The 23,536-nt window shown below is 47.8% G+C and overlaps 1 protein-coding gene across 1 annotated transcript; it reads left to right on the top strand.

Moving 5' to 3' along the window:
• Positions 1-632: 632 nt before the first annotated feature.
• On the top strand, positions 633-19,443 carry LACTBL1 (lactamase beta like 1). Its single transcript, XM_066334170.1, is given in 7 exon segments — positions 633-677; positions 4,348-4,492; positions 6,284-6,393; positions 9,403-9,560; positions 12,014-12,261; positions 15,760-15,865; positions 18,271-19,443. Coding segments are annotated over 7 exon segments (1,791 nt in total). The 3' UTR covers positions 19,250-19,443.
• The last annotated feature ends 4,093 nt before the right edge of the window (positions 19,444-23,536 follow it).

Here is a 23,536-nt window from a genome sequence, read left to right on the forward strand (position 1 = left end):
TTTTTGGGGGGTTGGGGGTTGAATTTCTCATGCCAGGTAGATGGATGAGAGAGATTTTGCGGGAGATTTTGTGGGAAAGATGGTGGTGGTGCTGTTATCCTGGCACTTCAGTCTTGTCACACAGTCCCTTGGCTGTGGGTGTGATTCCCAGGGGAAGGGGGTCTTGTTGGCTGTGTAGAGGGAGCAAGGTGAGGGACCTCTGCAGGGGGCTGGAAGGATCCTGTGAAGAAGTCACAGTGAAAACGTGTCAGCCCTGAAGGTCTCCAAACTTCACTTTCCTGTGTTTGGAGGTGAGGATGATCAAGGGAAATGGGAAGTCCCAGAGCTTGGGGGTAAGGACAAAATGCTGCCAGGCCAGAGGCAGAGAGAGGGAAGGTGTTGCTGAACACTTTTGGGGCCACCAAAAGTGGTTTATCTCATAGAATGGGTTGGGTTGGAAGGGACCTTAAGGATCACCTCATTCCAACCCCCATCCAAAGCCAGTCTGTCCCTGCAGCTCTGCTTACTTGAGCTGGGCTTTGTCACTCGGGGCTTTGTTACCTCTTTGCTCTGCTTTGTTCCTGCACCAACTCTGTTCTCTTCATCACAGGGGTTTATGAGCCCTTGACTTGTGGGGACCAGCAGCACAGAGGATGAGAAGAGCCTCCTGAGCAGCCATGGAGGGGTTACAGCTGCGGGTAAGGATCCCCTCGTGCACCTCCCACTATCCTTCCGAGTGCCTGGCGGATAAGGGAGAAGAAATCCCAGCTCCATCTCTGTCCTGGGAGCTGGGAATTACTCCCTTGTCTGTCACTGTGGGGGAACTCCAGGAGGCTGCTCAGGATTAAGCCCAGAGAGTGCCTGAGCTCCTGGCTTAAGTCCCCGTGTCCCCTCCCCTAGAGCAGCTCCAGGGGCTGGCTGGAGGCACTCAGGGACTGGCCCTCTCCTGCTTAATCTCCTCCTGTTCAGATGTCAGGAGGAGATGAAGCTGCTATAAATAGATGGTGAAGCCCTCCTGGTTTCAGCTGTGATTCACACACATGGCACAGAGGCATTAGGAAGAATTAACATCCAATCTCTCAGGCGCTTTTCCTGTGCAAACGCCATGCTGGCCCTGTCACTTAAGCTCCTTTCCTGGGGGAGAGATCAGCAGCACTCTCTGGAGGGCCTGGATGGGCCAAATGGATGGGGAAACCCAGAGCAGGACTCCTGGGGAGCTAAACCTGGAGCAGGAACCTTGGGGAGATAAAGCTGGAGCAGGAACCTTGGGGAGATAAAGGCGGCTGCTCCGGCCGGTGACAGAGCATCGCCCACCCGTGACACAGAGCTGCCTTTGGGAGATGCTGAGGGCTCCTGCTCCCCCCTGCCCGGGGCTGAGCCTGCCCAGCATGGGCTTGTTGAAGTGCCCACACGCCTGGATGAAGGACAACAGCCTTTGGGACTGAGGCAGCTCCTGGAGGTGGTAGGTGAGGGGCTGGGGGTGTTTCTGGCTCTCCCTAATCCCTGCTGAGCTGTGCCGTGACTGAACAACCCTGGTGGGGCAGGACACTGACCTGGGTGGCTCATTAGGAATCCCCAATTTTTCTCCCCATCCTAATTTTACAAAGCTCAGGGGGAAAAAAATTGTATCCTACCGCTAAGCTGTCCCCATGGGAAGCCACGTGCACTCATTCCTGCATGTGTTTGCATTCATTTGCATGTGTTTAAGTGCTCGGTGTCCCCCTCCCCCTGCCTTGCTGTGTCTGTGCTGTGAGCAGTGACAGTCACAGAGACACAGAGTGAGGGGGAAACCAGAGGAAGGTGAGAGCAGACAGGTCCTGGAGTGGGAATTGTGATGAGTGTTTATAGGGATCTATCCATCTGCTCGCCTGACAGTCTCCCAGGTGCAGGGAAAAACTGGTATTTTCCCTGAAAGGTAGTTTGGAGGGTGGATGAATATTTCTTACACATTCGAGTATCCAGTGTCCCATCAATAAAGGAGAGATCTGTATCTCTAGTCCATGGTATTGCCAGGGTTTCTTTGCATTCCACAGGGAAGAGAAGGAAAAAGAACCATTCAGAGCACTCATGATCCACACAAAGTAAAGGGGAGTTTGGACTGAGGGATGGGTTTGGACTAAAAGATGAGCTCAAAGTCTGGAACTTTGTGTCCTCAGTTGGTGGCCCAGGGAGTCTGGAGTCCATGAGATGAGGAATACATCAGAAAATAGTCTTCTCACCTTGTTCTTTGGGACTCAGGGATTTTCAGTGAAGCAATGAAAGAGACAGAAAACTGGTCAGAGGAACTGAAAATTGGTGGAGGAGTCAATGTTATTAAGACAGGACTAAATCCAAGAAAGTCACCCCATGACCACTCCAGGGCAGAGGGCCCTGTCCCACCCCTCACTGCAGGAAAACAGCTCTGGGTGACGTCCTTGGACACACACTGAGCCCTGCCAGTGTGAGGGCATTAGAGACCTCAGCACAGGCTTTTCCTTGAGTGATGGAATCTCCTGCCTGCCCAGGCCCTGAAGGAGGTTGCTCTATCCAAACAAAAAGAGGGTTGGTGTCAGGATGGCATTCTCCTGTTTAGGAACATGTCACAGGCTGGAATACGGACCTGAAGGGCTCAGGCAGGCTCAGTGTGAGTGGTGTCTGCAGGCACCTGCACAGTCTTAAGCCGTCCTTAAATTTTAATTATCTTATGGAAGGACCTGACATAAGCTACTTTCAGAAATTCCCATAGCACTGCCTAACCAGGCTGAAGGCTTTCAGGAAAAATGATGATATATTTCTGTTATTGTGCAGAAAGTGGAACTGCTACCCAGAGTTCCAGGGAAGGCTGGAAAACCCAGCTGGATCCACAGAATCATGTGTGAGTCCGGGAGAGGTTCTGCAGATTCCCTGGCTGTGAGTGACAAGGCTCAGCTGATTTGCAGAAGCTTTTGCATGAGCTATCCTGCATCTCAAAAAGAGAGGGGAGGAAAAAAGCTGTGTGGAAATCTAAAGGGAATATTTCAATCTGTCTATCCTACAAGTGAGTCCAGACAACCTGAAACAGCTTAGGAATGTGGAGCATATTGGATGCAAATGGCAGGCCATATGTTTTATAACATTAATTGCCAAACTTTCAAAAGCACCCTCCTGACCTCCTGCAGGCAGTCAAGGAGCGCAGCTCAAGCTCAGGCACCTCCTCATTTGTCATCTGTTCCTTGTTTTTCTTCAACATTGATCTGGTTCTCTCACCAACCTGGATGGTCTCCAGTGTTGTGAGAGCTGCACACACTCAAATATCAGGCAGTTTCCCAAAACATGGCATCTGTAAATGCCAAGCTTACAGATGGTACGTGATAGAACGGGATTTACAGGCACAACAGAGAAGGGTAAGGGCAGCACAGAGTGAAAGATTCCATCATTCATCGAGAAAAGCTGGATCTGCTCAGATGGTCTGGCTGGTGGCTGCCATGAACAGATGCTGGACTCTGGAAAAAGGGGCTGGAAAGATATCCAGGAATAAGTCATGGCTGAGAAGGAAGGAAGTGAGAGCTGTAACTGAGACTCCTGCCAGGCTGGGATCATGAGCTTCCCCTGCAGGGAGGGGGGAAGGCCAAAGGAGCAGTTGATGTTCCACAAGAACCAACAAGGGGAGGAGAGTTAATGGCTCATGGAGCTCACTGAAAGCCAGGAAATCATTTCTGGTTCCAGTTACCCCAACATGGGCTGGGCTGCTGTGATGGTTCTGGCTTCTTTTTCTGCCAAAGTCAGGATTAATACACAGGAGTCACAGTTTCATGTTCAGACTCAGTGTTTATTATTTTTTATCTAAAGTCTCATGAGCTGTGAGTTCTAACTAAGTTAGAGAAATGAGGTGAAATGGAGATGTCTGTTACTCTGTCCAAGGTTATTTAAGCACTAATCACCCAATAACGAGGTGACACCCATATTATTTATATTTCTGACCCAATAATGACCACCCAAGGCCCACAGTGTGAACCTTTTTCACCCAGTTACAGAAAACCGCCCAAACCCATGAAGAAGGAGGAAGAAGGTGAAAAAGGAGGACTTGGACAATGCCCAAAGTCCTCCATCTTGCCCCATATATTACTGTATACCAAAATCTTTACGTTTCCAGAATTCCAACAGCCTGCCCTGCCCTGGTGCAGCAATCTGAATTCTGGGTACTGAAATTATCCCAGAATCCCAGAATAGTTTGGGTTGATGAGACCTTAAAGCTCATCCAATTCCACCCCTGCCATGGGCAGGGACATTTTCACCAGACCAGGTGAGTCCTGTCTCTGCAGCAGCTTTACTCTCCAGCACAGGGGCCTCTCTCTGACACACACACAGCTGTTTGCTCTCTGTCCTAGCCCATTCCTTTTCCATTCCCAGCAGGCACCCTGCAGCAGGAGCTTCCTCAAACTCACTGCCATGGAGGTGAAGTGGATCCACGTCTTGGTCATCTTCCTCTTCCTGCTGTCCGTGGCCATGACCGGCTGCTTCCTGTGGCAGTACAGCCTCCCCAAGGTGGAGCCCAGTGAGTAGGGGGTTTTGACCTTGGTCATGGTGTGGCACAGAGATTTGGAAAACTGATAAAAGCTTTTTTCCCGTTTCTCCCCAAAGAGCACATCCCCAGACAGCAACAAAGCAAGGCCACGGAGGAGGTGAGGGCTGGGTGAATGGAGGTACCACCAGGTCACTCTGCTGGTGAACTGGAACTCTCTAGGTTCCATCACTCCTGGCCTAGGTTTGGATAACTTCTAAGGAGGCATTTCATTTTAGATTCTTTATCTTTTTTTCCCCGTTGTTAATCCAGTTAGTAACTCCAGTTTAGAAACAGGTTTTAAAATACCTTACCATGTGCTTCAGCTCCAGGGTTTGCTCTCTTTTCTATTCCCCAAATCTTTGCCCTGGCTAAAGCCCCCTGGTTCACACCAGAATTCATGGAATCACAGAATCATAGAATGGTTTGTGCTGGAAGGACTTTGAAGTCCGTTCTGTTCCACCCCTGCCATGGGCAGGGACACCTGCCACCAGCCCAGGGTGCTCCAAGCCCCATCCAACCTGGCCTTGGACACTGCCAGGGATCCAGGGGCAGCCACAGCTGCTCTGGGCACCCTGTGCCAGGGCCTCCCCACCCTCCACCCAAGAACTCCTTCCCAATATCCCATCTATCCCTGTCCTCTGGCAGTGGAAGCCATTCCCTGTGTCCTGTCCCTCCATCCCTTGTCCCCAGTCCCTCTGCAGCTCTCCTGGAGCCCCTTTAGGCCCTGGCAGGGTCTCTGAGCTCTCCCTGGAGCTTCTCCTCTCCAGGAGAACACCCCCAGCTCTCCCAGCCCAGCTCTGGAGGAGCTCCAGCCCTTGGAGCATCTCCATGGCCTCCTTCATAGGAAACTCAACTAATACATTCAAGGCGCTGCATGCACAAAGATTAAATATACACAGTGTCAATGGATCAGAGTTTTAAGTAGCTGAAAGGTGGCACAAAATCCACCATGAAGGTGCCAGAAGTATTTCAGAGACCAAGGCCTGAAAGGTTTCAAACCACACATTTTTATCTCCGAGTACCAGACTGCCTGTAGGCTGTGTGTATCCTTCCCTTTCCATCTCCAAGATTTTCTAGTGCCACTTCTCTCCTCATCCCTATTTCTGATAATTCATGTTCAAGAAGAACAAGATGATGGCGTTTTGTCCCCAGCTGACAGAGCAGGGTAACTTTTTATGGACACCTTGGGATCAGCTGGGAAAATGGTGCCTCCAAGTAAGGGAGTTCCCATCTCTCCCTCTGAGTTTAAAGATCTTTGCTGGCCACAAACATTTAAGCTGTCTGTGGGCTATGGAGGATGCAGCTGGTCCAGGAGACAACTAAAGGAGTAGGTGTGTGGTCTACCAAGGGGTGGGTTTCAGGTGGCCTCACAGGTCACTCCTGGCCCCCTTTCCGAGGTTATGATACACGAGGGATGACTCTTGGTCACTGTTCTCCCAAACCCCAGCTCAGACTTCCCTCTAGACATGGGCAGGCCCTTCCAGGGGGGGCTGAACCCACAGCCAGGCACCCCAGAGTCTTCTGCAGCCCCAGTTCTTCACTCTCCCAGGCTGCAGAGTTAGTTCAAGTTCATCCTGTGTCCATCCCATGTTGGAATAAACAATAGCAGGGCACAGGCTGTGTTTTACATCAGACAGAAATAATTCAGCATTGTCCCTCCCCTCTGCAGAAATGTCCCGTAGCCCAACACAAGCAAGAAAGCTTCTGGTGGCTGCTGGGTGAGGTTCAAACTTGTCCATGTGTCTGCTGAAGTCCCGTGTGTCACCCTGAGCTGTTTTCCAGATCCATCCGTGATGGAAGTGAGGTCAGAAGCCGTGCAGATGTGTCCCCGCTACCCTGAGCCAGTGCCCCTGGACCACCCCCTCCCCATCCTGAAGGAAGCACTGGAGAAGGTCTGTGGGGAGCAGAGGGACACAGCTCTTGGCTGCTTTTCTCCAGGGGTCCAGGGGAGATGGAGGATTTTGCCACTGAACATCCCTGGGGAAGGAGGTGGGGAACACGCAAGCCTGGGAATGGATGTGCAAAACTCCTGCAGTGGACAGGCCAGTGAGCAGCTCTCTTGGCCAGAGGCTGAGCTGGGATGGACAAACATCACCACTCATCCATCAGAAGGTCTGCTGAGCTTCCCCCAGCAAAAAAATTATTGCTCTTGGCATCTGGTCCACTACCAGGCAGCCCTCAGGTCCTGGAGAGCACCTGCCTCAGGTACTCTCCAGTGCCAATTCATCAGCCAGTGCCAATGCCTTGTTCTCTTTCTGTGCTGCTTTCCCCATGCCCCTGTTTAAAAATCCAAAAGATGCTTGTACATAACTCCAGGGAAGGGAGTGGAGAGGAAGGGGAAAGGGAAAGGGAAAGGGAAGGGGAAAGGGAAAGGGAAAGGGAAAGGGAAAGGGAAAGGGAAAGGGAAAGGGAAAGGGAAAGGGAAAGGGAAAGGGAAAGGGAAAGGGAAAGGGAAAGGGAAAGGGAAAGGGAAAGGGAAAGAAGACTTGCATCTGACTGAAAGAGGCTGTGATACACTGGGTGATATACTGTCATTATATCCTCAGTATGAGATGGATGGATTTTAGCACTGTCTGGACTTCCAGCAGGCTCCATGTGCTCTGAGGAAATACTGCAGCATTGCCCTGTCTGGGCCATAATGGACCAGTCTGGACCAGTCATGCTCTGGCAGGACATTCCCTATTTTAGCCCCTGTCACGTGCTCTCTCACCTGTCTCCTTCTCACAAGTAGAGGGCAATCAGCACTGTAAACAATATTCAACATGCAAGTGAATCAGGGATTTATAAAGTGAAAAAAAATATTTTCTGTTATATTTTATGTTACTGCTCTAATTATCTAAATAAAATCCTATTTTATTTGCCTTTTTTTCTGCCTTAAGGCAAATTGAGCAAATGTTTCCATGGGAAAATCCACCACAGCCCTGAGGTCTTGTTGCTGAGAGCTCAGGATCAGGTTTGGGGAGTCTTCCTGCACACTTATGGCTTTATCTACACTGAATTTCAACTCCCATCACTTCACATCCACTTTTATGAAGTCTCTGCCTGTCTGCAGGTCCAGGCAGTTCTAAAGGTCAGACTCTGAGAAAAGGAGGACCATGATGGTTTACATGAATCTTAGACTCACGTGGATTGGAAGAGACCTCAAAGCTCATTCAGTCCCACCCCTGCCATGTGCAGGGACACCTTCCACTATTCCAGATTGCTCCAAGCCCCATCCAACCTGGCCTTGGACACTTCCAGGGATCCAGGGGCACCCACAGCTGCTCTGGGCACCCTGTGCCAGGGCCCCACCATCCTCACAGAGATGGATTTCTTCCCGATATCCCATCTAACCCTGCCCTTTGGCTGTGGGAAGCCTTGTCCTGGCACTCCATCCCTTGCCCAAAGTCCTTTTCCATGGTCTCCATGACACCAGACCCTTCTCAGGAGGCTCTGGGGCACCAGATGTACACATCTGCAGATGTACCAGATGGGCCACTGGTCCATGGGGAGGGAGGGCAAAGGACCCTGACAGAAGGGCTGGACACAAGCTGGAAGTTTCTACTTGTGGCTCTCAGTGCACTTCCCCTGGAAATCCAGTGAAGAGATCCCAAGGACATGACTCAATTTGCTCTTCTGGCCTCAAATGCTGGATCAGGAAGTGCATTTCTTGCATCTTAACCATGGTGTGCAAAAACAAAACTGTGCAAGATGATGACATAGCTTTGAAAAAGTTCCCAAAAGGGCAAGATTGATGCATTCTGCTTGCAGAAGGTGGGTGGTGCAGAGCTGATGAGGAGTTCTGCATTGCCCTGGCACAACAGGGAGCCAGGAGCAATCACAGCCCTTCAGTTGCTCAGAGCTGTTTTTCAGCTTGGGGTTTAAACAGGAACCCAAGCTCCAGGGTGTTTCATGGATGGGAAGTGTCATGGGATATCTGAAAAGTCTTTGTCTCATATGTCTTTGACTCTGAAATACCAGTGCAAAGAACAGATGTGCAGAATCCAAATTAAAAAAGAAGGAATTACAATTATTACATGCTGGTATTTGGTTTTAATCACAAATACTACAAACATGAGCACCACATTCTTCTACACAGCAGACACATAGACTGAAAAAGGACACGGGATAATTCAACTGAAGCAATTCTAGAATAAACAGATAAACAGTTAAAATACTTATTTTTGCCTGAACACCTTCCATAAGATCACTCTCAAGTGCTTGGGAGTAACGAGGGTGGATGATCTGGGCTTCCCATTGCTTGGTACAGACTGGACACATTGTAAGACTCTTCTTTTGGAAGTTCCTGATTTCCCTCCCTGTTGGAACTCTGAGCACTGAGAATTTCAGACTTTCTGTGCTGACAGACACTGACTCCCAAGCAAACACTGCATTTGACCTGAGGCTGTGGAAAAGGCTTCCAAAATTGAATGACAGCACTGGGACTGTGGCTGTGTAGTGTGAATAGAAGTGTGTGATATCACAGGGTGGAAAATGTAGAGTTTAAGGTTTTTGAATATAGTAATATATATAAAGCAAGATGGAGGATTTAGGGTGTCAGCTAAGTTCTTCTTTTTCACCTTCTTCATAGGTTTGAGTGGTATTTTGTAATTGGATAGAATAATCAGCATAATGGGCCACAGGTGGTGGGTTATTGGGTCAAAAGTAAAAATAATTTAGGAGTCATTTCATAATTGGACAGTTTGTTCTTAAAAGACCTTGCAGAGAGATAGAGACAGAGCCATTTTCAACTTTGTTCGCTAGAAGTCACAGCTTGTGAGACTGTAACATAGATAAGAATTAATAAACAATTGAGTCTGAACACAACAGAACATCTCTCAAGCATTTAATCCCGACTCTAACAGAAAAGAAGATTAAAAAGCTACACTTTTGGAAGTTCATGGTTTCCCTTCCTTGCCCAGGTGGACCAGATGCTGCGGCAGAAGATGCACAGCTCCGGCCTCCCGGCCATGTCGGCCATCGTCATCTACAACGACACCGTGCTCTGGACGGGCAATTTTGGGAAGAAGAACGCCTCTGACCCTGCCTCAGGGGTGCCCAATGAGTACACCATCTACAGGTGAGACCCCTGGCACAGGTGTGAGAGCCAGGAAAGGGCACACACAGCCACGGAGAGCTGGGAACAGAGACTCTGTCACAGACTGCAGCTCTGTGTTGGAGGTTTTGCGTGAATGGAATGGTGTTGGAACCCTGGAGGCTGAAAATTTCGGGCTTTCTGTGCTGAGGGGCATTAACCCTCAGGCAGACACTGCATTTGACCTAAGGCCATGGAACAAGTTTTCAAAATTGAGTGATGGCACTCGGGTTGTGGGTGTGCAGTTTGAATAGTATTGTGTGATCTCACTGGGCGAAAAACTTGGATTTGGGATTTTAGTATATAGTAATGTATGGGGCAAGATGGAGGACTTTGGGCATTGTCTGAGTCCTTCTTCTTCACCTTCTTCTTCTCTCTTCTTCATAGGTTTGGGTGGTTTTCTGTAATTGGTTGATGGTGTCCACATCAGACTTCAAGTGGTTAGTTATTGGCTTTAAAGTACAAATAATTTAGGTGGCATTTCATAATTGGACAGATTGTCCTTGAAAAGACCTTGTAGAGATAGGGAGGTGCTCCATTTTACCTTCATTTTCTAGCTTGCTAGTTAGAGCTCACAGCTCGTGAGACTGTAAATAGATAAGAAATAAACACTGAGTCCAAAAACGGAACTGTGACTCCCATGTATCAATCCCAACCTTGGCAGAAAAAGAAGCCAGAACCATCACAGGATGGGACCACTGGGAGACGTTCCTTGAGCCTTTATTGCCACATCAGCCTCATAACAGGTTGAGACAACTGAAAGATGGCAACAGCTCACGTCTGCCAGCAGCAGCCCAAGATTTCTTTGTTCCAGGGCATTTTAAAAACTTTCCAGCCAACAGCATATTGCTAAAGCTTACAGACAATTGTTCTAGCCAACCACTAAAAGTACACACACACCTGCCTCAAACAATGCTTCCTCGTATGTTTTCTATTAACAGTACACAATACTCTTATTAAGCCTAAAACCTCCTGCGATCTGGCTAGGTGTATTTTTCTGCACCCTTAAGGTCAATCCTGGCCAAACCTAAAACTCAAACTATTGTTTCATGTCCTTGCTTGCTGTACTATTGTAACTTCTCCTACTTTCAAGCTTTGCAACTGCAGCTAATTCTAAGTTCTTCTGCTCTTTCTGTTTCTGGTGCCTGTTTTCACAGTTTTCTGAAGCCTTCTCACCTTTAGTATTTCCCACACAGGTTCATGCAGGAACCTCTGTGGCTTATGCTGGAACTCTGTGAGACAAAGCAAGTTCCCAGATTGTTACATGCTGGTGGCTTACTGAGTTACTTTGGATTTATTTATGTATTCTTTCATTTAATTCTGACAATATTTGAAATTGGAATAGCAATGACCCTAAAGAGCCTGGAAACATACTACTCCTTACGTGGGAATGCTTTCATGTCTGGGCACAAACCTGAAGACCAAGAGCTGGCAGAGATTTGGAGAGCAGAGAGGAGACACTGCCACAGGATTCCAAAAAATAATAATAAATGTCAGTTTAGGAAAAATTGACTTTTGGGATGAATATCTACAGAATACATAAAGTCGACCCATAAGCTTATTAATCATTCCAGTGAAGTCAAACCTCATTGGCTGTTATTTTTTAGGTTAAGACAGAATCGAGCTCTTAATGTGTGCTAAAACCCAAAAATAACCATGAAGGAAATGCTTCCTTCCTCTAAAAATCAATTTTCAGTCAATGGTAACTGTGTCATCTAAGAAACATGGGCTGCACTCCAGCTATTAAATTTTGTCCATGGAATGAACAATTTTGGGCTGTTTCAGCAGCAGCGGTTATCTGTTCCTTCCCCATCTGTACAATGGTAAAATGACTTCATGCTATTTTTCCTCCAGAACCATTGAATGATCTGGGTTGGAAGGAACATTCAAGGTCCAGTTCCAGCCCCCCCAGTCCATGTCCCTGGCGGGGCCCAAACCACCAAACATTCTGTTAACAGCTGAACGTGCTGACCAGCTGAGCCACAGGGACAGCCTGGACAGACCCCAAAACTGTGGAAATCTGGGATTTAGGGAGAATTTGGTAGTGCTGGGTAAATGGTCCAACTCAACGATCTGAAAGGTCTTTTCCAACCTAAATGATTCTGTGATTTTAACCTTGAAATTCCAATAAACTACTTGAGAGTTTTTACGGTATTTACTAACCAGTAATTTACAATGTATGTCATTTTCTGAATGCCAAGTGAGTAGAAAGAGATCAGCAGCAGAGATCATTGCACTGCTGGGGACAGGCAGAGGTTATGTTGCAGTCTATAAAGATTCAGATGTAAGGATATTAATTCAAACTTCCTACCTGTATTGTAGCCATTCCCTCTGGAATGAGCAAAGTTGTCACACATAAAATATCAGTGACCCCTTCTTTCCTCTTGATTCATGGGCTTCTTAATGGTAACTTTCTCCAAATGTCTCTTCCCTGACAGAATTGCCAGTGTCTCCAAGATCTTCCCCACCATTATGCTGTACAAGATGTGGGAGGAAGGAAAAGTCACATCCCTTGATGACCCATTGGAGCGTTATGCCCAGAACTTTGTTATTAAGAACCCTCTGGGGAGGCTCAAGGACTCAGAGCAGAGATACACAGCAGATGGGATGGTTTTTTTGGAAAAAGGCTCCATGCCACTGAAGCCATCCCCGGTGACCCTGCGCAGAATGGCCAGTCAGCTCTCAGGTAAGGCAGCTCCCCGAGTGTCCCTGGGCCCCTCTACCCTCAACAACTCCACAGAAAGAGCAGACCATGTCCCAGGAATAAAAAAACCTGCTGGGAGGCTGTTTCCCAGCCTGGAGCCTGCACTGTGCACTCCCCGGGGTCAGGCAGGGCTCCTGGAGCAGGGTGTCAGCAGCTTCATGGCATGCTCAAAAGGAACCCTTGTCCAGGACACTGCCAGGAGAGGGGCTCAGAGGAGGAGTGTTTTCCCCTGCAAGGTGAACACAGATTCCTTTCAGGTGAGCAGATTCCTTTCTCCTCAGCACCATGATCTGAAATCAGGCTCCAATTGCACCACAGTGTTTTGTATCGCAGCCCTGAGTGCTGTCATTTTTCTGAGATGTAGAGTTGAGGGTCAAATCTCTTTGCTTTGAATAGAAAGACCTTGATTGCTGAGCTAAATTTAGCTGTCAGAGTGGTTCCTGATCCGGGATTCCTGAGCTATTAATAGCTTGGCATTTGCTGTCAGAGAAGTGTTAATCTGCTGCTACCTTCAGAATTGGGGAACTCGCACATTAAGGGAGAAGGAGCTCACAGGACTAAGAACTTTAACCTTTCTCAGAAACAAAGCTGCTAATACTCGAGGGATTACAAAATGTAACGGCCAAAGAGACTGTGCTGATATCAGCGTGGTATTTTGGTTAATCTCTGTAACACTTGCATTCTTCCAGACCGGAATAAATGCCGTAAAATTAGAACCTAAAATCAAAACAGCATGTCTGCAACTTGCAGGATCTTGAGATGGGATCTGAAGCAAGCCAGTATGAAAATGAGGGCTCCCCAAAATGGAATGATGCTGAAACCTGGAAAGATGCAGATAAATAACTCAAAGTGGCCAGTGGCCACCTCCCTGCCCAGCCCCTCTCCCTGCTGACAAGGTGTGGCTCCATCCAGCCTGATGTGTCCTTCAGGGGCACCAGTTCTGCCTGGTCCCCTCTGACTCTCATGAGCACCTGGAGCTGCTCTGACTGCTCCTGTCACCCAGGGAGGTGTGGAGTGCACCCCAGAAATGTTGTAAGGAGCATAAATCAAAAGAGTACCTACCTGGTCATGGCATAATTGCTTGTACTGCACAGCCCTTCCATTGCTGCCAGCACTGTGCTGGATTTGTGCCCCTGCTCAGTTCCTTTTATCCTTCTGTGTAGTTTTGGATTTTAGGATGTGGCCCAAATTTCCCAGAGCAGCCCCACAGGACACACCAACCCTTGGACCCTGACAATTCAGTAGAAGGAGATGCATAGTTTCAAAATCCCAACTGCAAATCAAAGGAACGTTCTGGCTCCACTTTCCATTCGCTGTGTGTCAAACCCCAAAAAGGAATAAGTTCTGCTCAGCCCTGGGATCAAAGCCACTGCATGACACATTGTAAAGTGGGTTTCATCTAAATTCTCCCAGTGGAAACTGATCTGTAATAGATCCTCATTATCTGGTCTCTCCATTGCATATTACAAAAGTAACTCCAAAGGTTTTTCTCCTCAGCACTTGACGGGCCCATTGCTGGAGGGAAGCTCCAGCTTGTTAAGACCGTGATTTTCCACACGAATGACAGGATAGGATGCAATTGTAAATTATTAACAACGTGCTTGTCACTTCAATTAGCAGCCCATGAGGTAGAAATCAATGACTCTGGATTATGTTATGCTCTGGTTTATCATTTCCAATGAACCTCAAGGAGACACTGCTCTGCTGTCACAGCGCTGGGGAACTCTCCCACTGCTGCAACATTTTTTTGTTGCCACTGAGGCAAGTCCATAATGAAGGAGCCCACTGTCCACTGGAAGATGTCACTGCATCTTTTATCTGGTCATGCAGCTGCACAAATAACCCCAGAGCAAGGGCAGAAGCAGTTCACTCCAGCTCAAATGCCAAGTTCAGGCCAGCTGAGAAAAACAAGTGTTGCTGCCACAGAAGAATGGGGCCTCATTCAGCTTCACCAGGATGCAGGACAAGAGGAAAAGGCCTCAAGTTGCACCAAAGGGTGTTTAGATCACATATTAAGAAACAAATTTTCAGAGGAAGGGTTGTAAAGCATTGGCAAAGATCGCCCAGGGAAGTGGTGGAGTCACCATCCTGGGAGGTGTTCAAGGAATGTGACAAGTGGCACCTGGGGACGTGGGTTAGTGGTGGACATGACAGAGTTGGGTTAATGCTTGGATTCCATGATCTTGGAGGGCTTTTCCAACCTCAGTGAATCCATGATTAAGACATGGTCACTGAGCACATTTTTCTGTTAGAAACATACATTTTCCAATTTCCTCCCAAACATCCAAGCAAGTTGCAAATGGCAGCAAGGATTCCATTCCAAAAGTGATCCAAGTTCTGCCCTAGGCAAGCCACAGATCCCGTGCAGAGGACCTGGGGTGATTCAAGTGCTGATCAAAAAATTTTAGAGAATCCATGTTCAGTGAGGAATGAAAAGCGTAAAGAACTTGATATTTTCTACATTAAGAAACCCTGAATAATTAATAGTGGAAAGAACTTTGTTTTTTTCTATATTCAGAAACCCTGAAAAAATGTTGCTAAAGACGAGGGAGAAGATAAAAATACTTTAAGCCAAGAGAAGTTTAGGCCGTCTGTGGTGAAGTGTAAAGAATGAAATCCTGTTAAAAGAGGCTGTTACATATGTTTGTAGTCAAGGAAATGCAGTCACAGGGAAATGCAGGGATTTCCTAACACCTCATCTGCCCCTCTCTTCCAACAATTGGGGATCCAGGATAATTCAACAACAATAACTGAGATGCAGCAGCCCAGAGTTAATGTTGGGGCAGAACCTGTGTAACCCAGAGCCAGGAGTCCATCACCTGATGCCATGTCCTGCAGCTCAGCAGCACAGGCCCTTGCTGTGTCTCCAGAGCTCTCGTGTCCATCACTGTTGGAATTCTCACTGAACCAGGTGTTTTTAGCTCCACGAGGGTCCAACACACTCTGAGGATATCCAGCACCTCACAGAAATGGCTTAAAATACCTGATTGAATACATGATTGAATGTGTCTTGAAATAGGCAAAAGGTTTTAATAAAAGAAGAAAATATTACAGAACAAAAGAACAAAGCCATTCACAGCACAGGGACAGGTCCCACAGACCTGCTACAACACCCTGAAAATGTGCTGAGAAGCCTCGTGCTCTTCCTTAAGCATTGAATGATTTAGGTGGGTTTTTTGGCAAACAGACCAATAGAAAATAACTACTAATTTCTGAAAAAGCACCTAAAGAGACCTAGGAGTGTTTTTGTCTTGGCATTAAGGCAATTACTGCCAGGACAGCAAAGAAATTTCTGGTGGTCTTCCTTTAAAATGTTCTGGGCTGAAAGTGAGAAACCTCTTCCTTATATATATAGAAAGCATCCACCTGGTGCGGTGCAACACAGCACCGGTGCTTCCATTTTACCATTGGGTCTTGCCTTTGCTCTCTCTCCACCAGAGCCATCATTTCCATGGTTTCTCTCCCTTTCCCATGGCACAGGTCTGCCCAGGAGGCTGAGATCCACCAGCCTGCTCTGGAAGGGCAACACACAGGACGCCCTGGCGCTGCTCAAGGACGACGTCCTGGTGGCTGACCCAGGAACCAGGTCAGATAAACATTTATTAAGGATAAACATTTATTTTGGTTTGGATATGTTCTCTACCCTCAGCCCCATCCCCAGCCTCCATGGCCAGTGGATAAAAGGCAGCCATTCCCAAACAGAGCCTCAGCCAACCCTCCACACACCTGTTGGAGGCTAGGAAAAAAAAGAGTGTTGGAGGTGTTCAGGGTTGGGTTTAATTTTTTAAGCCCAGACAAGCCAAATTAGACTGCTATAGTTCACTTAATGAGCCTTAAATGATGCAGGTTTTCAAAAGTGGAAAGGCACTTTATTTTAAGTAGTTTAAATCATCAGAGGTTTCAGTTAAAATCATGTCTGTGGTGAGTTGTGTGTCCCTAAATAATCTAAACAGGTCTATGAATGCTTGTTTCCATTCCTGCAGCCTGTTAAAAGTCTTTTACCTGGGTTGCAAACACTCAAAAATATCATGGAATCATATAATCCCAGACTGATTTGGGTTGAAAGGGACCTTAAAGATCATGTTTTTCCACCCCTCTGCCATGGGCAGGGGACACCTTCCACTGTCCCAGGCTGCTCCAAACCCTGTCCAACCTGGCCTTGGACACTTCCCCACAGCCTTCACCAGTGGACAGCAGATGGGGGAAAGGATTCAAACTAACTGGGAAGAAACTTTCTAAAACTGCAAAATTGTTTGGTAATAATTTACAATCTGAAATAATTTACCCAGGCTGGCTGAGGATCTACCAGTCACTTGTGTTAGTTCTGTCCCAGGTCATGTAGGAGGCTGCAATAGATATTCCTTAAAGGATTTCAGGATTTTAATACCATCATCTTCTTTGGTATTTTTATACCTTTACTGTAACTTATCTCTATTGGTATCTTTATTTTATGATCCCCATGAAGATAAATAAGGACATCCCCTCACAGTCTCTCAATGTCTTATTAACTGATATGCTGATAGTTCTCATTCTCTCTCCTTGTTTCTGGTTATGCTTCCCAGCTAACAGATCATTCTTCCCAAAGAAAGTTCCCATTCATTGATATGGATGTTTTAATATATTTTTCTATGTTGAAATTCAGCTCCATTTCAGAGACATGATTTTACATACAGAATGTGCTTATTCTTAGGACATGAATATATATGCTCACTGTGCTTTTATTCAACTAAATGGGCTGGAAAAGGTTGAGGTGGTACCAAATTTATGATCTAAATAGGTCTCAATGAGATGTGTGGCTTCACACAATTAAAAAAACCAATAGGGTTGAAAATATAATGAATTTTGAAAATGTATTTTTTAAAAATGCCCCTTCATGTCTTCATACCATTAAACTTCATTCAAGTGTGAAGACTTAAATCACTTCATGGTTATTAAAGACTGGAGTACTCAGGTTTCTTTAATGACTCCACGTTGCTGGATGCTGCTTTGTGGGCTTTTAAGTGCTTTTAAAGTGCTTTTACCATCTTAAGGTAGCTTAGGTATCTACGTGATTATCCCATGGCAAATCCCCAAAGAGGTTTACCCGGGATTTTGAGACCTTTAAGGTGAGCACCTGGAACTCTCCACGCTGCTCTTAAAAAGAATGGATGGTGAACAATTATAAACAGCAAGTCAGGTTATGCAAATATAGAGGGGTTGTTCCTTTCCCATCTCCAGCTCTCTCTGCACATCAGAGTTAAACTGCTCTGTTGATGCTCCCGTAAAACATTTCTCTTTCCTGATTTAACAACAAATCGTGGCAACGACTTGCAGCTTTTCTCTGTCTCCCCTTCATCTGTCATTCCATAACATGTGAATTTTTTCTCTGAAGAAGAGAGACACAGCCACTGATTTTGCATATCATTGATGAAAAGCTGATTACAATTGATAGAATCTTGAAGTAGGAAATTGATGGGGTCAGATGTGATAAACCCCACAAAGGTCTGTCACCTCTGAGGGGCCACCCCTTGCAGAGAAATGGCTTAAAATAATTTCTGAGACAGCAAGATCAAACGTGTCTTGAAAAAGCAAAAAGGTTTTGAAGGCTTTTTGGTTTTGTATTATTTTCTTCTTTTTGAATGAAAGAAGAAAATAATACAAAACCAAAGAACAGAGCTGTGCACGGTGTAGGGACAGGTCCCACACACCTGCTGTAGCACCCTGAAAATGCACCAAGAAGCCTTCTGCTCTTCCTTAAATGCTGAACGATTTAGGTGGGCTTTTTTGGCAAACACCCCAACAGAAAATAACTACATTTCTGAGAAACATCTAGAGAGACCTATCAGTGTTTGTGTCTTGGCATTGAACCAACTACTGCCAGCAGAGCAAAGAAATTTCTGGCGTCCTTCCCTTAAAAGGTGCTGAGGTTAAACTGAGACCCTTTTCTTTATATAGAAAACATCCACCTGGTGCAGTGCACCACCCAATAACGCATCCCTCTTCCTTTCCCAGATGCCACTACAGCAACCTGGCCTTCTCCCTGCTGGCCCACGTGCTGGCTGAGCACGCGGCCGACGGGCAGTACCAGCGCTGGATCTCGGAGAACATCCTGGACCGCCTGGGCATGGAGGACACGGGCTTCGACATCACGGCGCCCATCCGCTCCCAGATGGCCGTGGGCTTCTACGGCAGCCAGCAGCCAGCCCCCCTCTACGACCTGGGCTGGTACAGACCCTCTGGACAGATGTACTCCACGGCTGCTGACCTGGCCAAGCTGGCCATGGTCTTCTTGGGCACGTACCACCGCCGGCTGCTGGAGCCCGACACGGTGAAGACGATGCTGACGCCCCTGTTCAAGTGCTCCGTGGAGTATTTTGCTAACAAGACAGGCACGCCCTGGGAGATCAATGAGCAGTTAGGGTACGATGTCATCAGGAAGGATGGGGACCTTGATGGGTACTCGGCGACCTTCTCACTCGTCCCCAAGCTCCGCCTGAGCTTCATCGTGCTGATGGCAGGGCCCAGACCTCAGGGTGGGAACATTGTGACTCAGACATACGAGTATCTCATCCCTGCCATGGAGACGGCGTTCAGAGAGGCCGACAAAAGCTTGGTTCCTCCTCCAAACCCCATCCCTTATGTTGGCTACTACACCTATTCCAACCTCACTTTCTACGAGATCAAAGTTGGGATTGGTGGGGTGCTGGTCATGCAGCAGTTTGGGCCTCACGTGGAAGAGCTGATCCCAGAAAAGTACCGGACAATCAAGCTCCACCACCTGGAAGATCGCGTTTTCCAAGTCGTCTTTGACAAGGAGTTCCCGTGTGTTCTGCACCTGGGCTCTGCCTCCATCTCTCTGGAGACACAGAACGGGCAGCTCTTTAACTTCTACCCCTTCGACCGCAAGGGTTTGTCCCCCGGCTTTGACGCCCCGGGGCTGAACACCTACAACGTGGTGCGTGTCCTGCGCAAGCCCGTGTTCTACAGCTAAACATCCCCCGCTCCTCCCTCCAGCCCTGGGAGCTGGCTCCAAATCCGTGTCTTACCAGACTCTCCTGCCTCTGTGGCTTTGTGGATGCCATTCAAAAGGCAAGGATGGAGGCAAATAGACTCTTTTGCCAAACAAATCCTTCCCACTTTTAAGGTGACTTTAATGACTTGTCGTTGGCCCCCAGCTGTGCACAGCAGGCCAGCTGGCCCCGGGGGATACCTGCAGGAAAAAGAAGTGGGAATGTGCTGGATGGATGTGTTTGGATGCCATAATAAAAAGCTGAGCACTGAAGTGTCCACTCTCATATTGTCTGTTCGATGACCCACTGTGGTGATCAACTGCTATCACCAAAAGGGCTGAGAATTCCTGGGGTCTCTCAGACAATGTCTCTTCATCAGTCCAAGGATTTTTCCAGGGCTTTTCAAGAGCCTGTCTATCACAAACAAGATCCCTTACCTGGGTTTGCCAAAAGCATTATGTGCTAAAAACTGGCACCTGTCTGACACCAGGCCCTGCTTGGGATTCCTGGGAAGGTCTGTTTCCTTCCTGGATCATAAACTTTGAAAAGTGCAGAGCAATATGGTTCTGTCTTGGCTCCTTGGGTGGTCCTTCAAAGGGTGCTGGAGCAGTAGAGACACTGCTCACTTCTGGGAGCAGGAGCACGGAACACGAGGTGGGATGTTCCAGCTGGCCTCACCTCTGTGGTGGTCCCAGCATCCAGGAAAGTGTGTGAGCATGGTGTGGAAATTCAGGAGTGCATGGGAACCTTCCTGTAGGTTTTGGGGCAGGATGTCTGGGTGTAAACATACCCATTGTGTTTCTGCAGCTGGGAGTGAAGATGATGAGGGAAAGTGCATCAATCTGAGGAGCACCACGTTGGGGACAGTGTCCCTGCACCTACAGAGCCACTGGTGCATTTTGTTATCCCCTCCTGGGCCCACTCCATGCCCAGGCAGGCAGGACAGGGGATGTGAGTGACACCAACCCCAGGCAGTGCTCCAGGTGTGGGGCAGAGTGACTGGACACCTGCCCAGGAGGAAAAGGCCCTGGAGGTGCTGGTGACAGTGGCTGAACAGGAGCACAGGTGTGCCCAGGTCACCAAGAAAGTTATAGCACCTCACCTGTCCCAGCCATGGTGTGACCACAGGACCAGGCAGTGACTGTCCCCTGGCTGGGCACTGCTGAGGCCCCACCTTTAATCCTGGGTCACTTCTGGGCTCCTCATGACAGGAAAGACACTGAGGGGCTGGAGCATGTCCAGAGAAGGGAATGGAGCTGGGAAAGGGTCTGGAGCACCAGCAGCAGCTGAGGGAGCTGGGAAAGGGGCTCAGCCTGGAGAGAAGGAGCTCAGGGGGGACCTTGTGGCTCTGCACAACTCCCTGACAGGAGGGGACAGCCAGGGGGGGACTGGGCTCTGCTCCCAGGGAACAGGGACAGGACAAGAGGAAACAGCCTCAAATTGCACCAAGGGCAGTTTAGGTTGGATACTGTGAATTTTTTTTTCCCCTAGAAAGGGTGTTTAGGCTTTGGAATGGGGCAATGGTAGAGGTGTTCAAAAGATGTGTGAATGTGGCACCTGGGGTCACGTTTAGTGGTGGCCCTGGCACTGCTGGAGGAACAGTTGGACTCGATGACCTTGAAGGTCTGTTCCAACCTCAGTAAACCAATGATTCTGTGCTACCAATGGCCAACACCACCCCACTGTGACAGGGACAGTGTCAGACACGAGGGCAGACAGGACCATCACAACTGCACAGTCCTGGCTCCTCAACGCCTCTTCAAAATTAGGAGATATTTCAGCCTGGGTGGAGCTGAAATAAAAGCAAGCAAAAGAGGCAGGGCAGGATAATTCTGACCTTAAAGTGAATATCCAAACTTCAGGGCATGGGAACCCAGAGGAAATCTGTGTGACAGGGGCACTTATAGAAGGGCTTATAGAAACTTGCACAATCCAAGACCCTTCCAAGTGCATGCTCTGATATGAGGTGTACCCTCCTGCAGAGCAATATCCTGCTGCTGCTGGTCGACACAGACTCTTGGATGTGGACACGTCTCAGAGAGGATGAAAAAAACCCTCTCTGCTCCCTTCTCTCTGGCTGTCTCAGTGTTTTCACTCTGTGCGCTGTTCTTCAGCTTCAGTTTTGAATAAAGAGACCCTCACTGAAGGCCCAGAAATTCCCTGCCTTTTCTCAGATAATTTCAGCTCTCTGATCAGGACATGGAACCTTGCAAACTTTGCCTTACAGAGCTGCTGCTGTGCTGGTTTCCTCTGGACTTTGTAGAACATTCCATACCTTGTACAACCCTGTATGCTCAAGCATTTAGTCTGGGCTATAGCAACAGCAATAAAACCTGTGGGAATGCTGCTGTCCTGTGTGGTCATGCCCAGAGGGAGGGATGAGTGCAGGCACATTTGGTGCTGATTTCCTGAGGACAATGTCACTGCCATGACATTCCTGACACAGCCAAGCCCGTGGGATGGGATGTCTGATTGCATGATCCTGGAGTGGTCTAATTCTGGTTCTTTTGAGTGAGGGCTGTGAGCCAGTGTGAGGCTGTCCTTCTTGCTTGGAAACAAAAGAAGTGATTGTCTACACTCAAAAGCTTCCAAGAAAAATGAGGATTTATATCCCATGTCACTCACCGGCCAGGAGGAAACACCACACTGGACAACCTCCACCTGTGTGCTGGAGAGCTGGAGATGGTTTAGTTTTCCATCAGAAATGCAGAAACCCAGAAGTCTTTTCTAGTGAGTCACCCTCACACCTGTTCACCAACATTTTGGGGGCTCTAATTCATTCTCCTCAACAGCAATTATGTTCTTTGTCCCTCCTGAGTCAAATTCATTTCCTGAGCTGCAGCAAAGCCTATCTCACCCTGGGAAAGTGAACAAGAGCTCAGCGTGGACAGGAGAACCCTTCCCTGACACACAGGGGGAAAGGGGACCTTGAAAGCTCCGTACAGAGGATTTGGGAGAGGCTGTGCCTGGCAGCCAGGACAAGGTGGAGATCTGGAGTGGCCCAGTCGGTCATGGAGAGCAGCCAGAGTCACCATCCTGAGTCCAAACTTCTTTCTGTCACTTTGTGCCAAAGCAGCATCCAGAGAAGAGCAGAACCAACTCTGTCACTGTGAGGGAGGGGTGACCTGGCTCACCTGACTCAGTTAGCACGTGTTTTACACCAGCTTGAACAGCCCTTTGCAAATTTGCCTTTTTTTTTACTTTAACTTTTACAGAATCTAAGTTAGCACTATGAATAATGTTTAAGCTTTTGTGTACACTTGCTGCTGAATTTAAAAATATCCCACTGTTATTTCACCCATGTCAGAGACTGGCTCCACAATCCGTACCACAAACATGCAAAATCTGCCCATCTGCTCACTTTGCACTGAATCCGTGCTTTAAAAAGTGACTCAATGTGTCTGCAACAGCCTATAGAAACACAGTGCTTTAAAATGCTTAAAAATGTTTTTAGAATTACTCATCAGGGAACCAAAACAGATAGAAAATGCTTCATTAGCATTCCCAGCATCAAAAACAGACAGGAACAAAACTTGCTTTATTGGTTTAAGAGACCAAATTCTGCCCTGAGGAGCACTAATGAAACCACATAATATTGTAATAGTGTCCCTTAAACTGTAGTTACTCTACATGTTAAAAGACTCTGGGCCACTAAGAATGAGAATAGTCTGGCAAAATACAAACACCTACATCTCAGAACTCTGAACCCTTTGAAGTCCTTTCTCAGTGAGTTTTAATGACTCTAGTCAGTGGAGTGGATTCATCTCACGTCAAAGGGTAGAATTGGAATAAATTGATGAATCCCACTCCACAATCCCCAGCCCCCAGATGTCTGGGATGGACCCAGGCCCTGCCGTCATGAGCATCTCCTCAGCTGGAAGGGAAACACCTCCAGAATCTGCCCTCAGGTAAGGACAAGTTCTCACCTTCCTCATCACCACTGCCCTGAAGACACGAGGTTTACAGATCAATGGCTCCAAACAAAACAAGGTGGTGCTTCTTGTGGTCCCATTCCAACATGACATTGGCTATGACAACTTCTTTGCCTTTGGAAGGACTCTGCCTGCAGGAGAATCAGCTCAGGTGAGGATCACACTGGTATCTGATATGCATAAAGGGGTGGCTGTGCTCCCACACCTCATTTATCAGGATTTTGCTCCCATTCCCTTTGGCAGCTGTGTCCCAGGTATCCCCAGCCCTCACTGCTGCAGGCTCCCTGTCCCTGGTTGCTCCAGCCCTTGGAGCCTTCACCTCTCATCCCTTTCCTC

The sequence above is a fragment of the Sylvia atricapilla genome, chromosome 22 (assembly GCF_009819655.1).
Source record: "Sylvia atricapilla isolate bSylAtr1 chromosome 22, bSylAtr1.pri, whole genome shotgun sequence".
Classification (NCBI taxonomy): Eukaryota; Metazoa; Chordata; class Aves; order Passeriformes; family Sylviidae; genus Sylvia; species Sylvia atricapilla.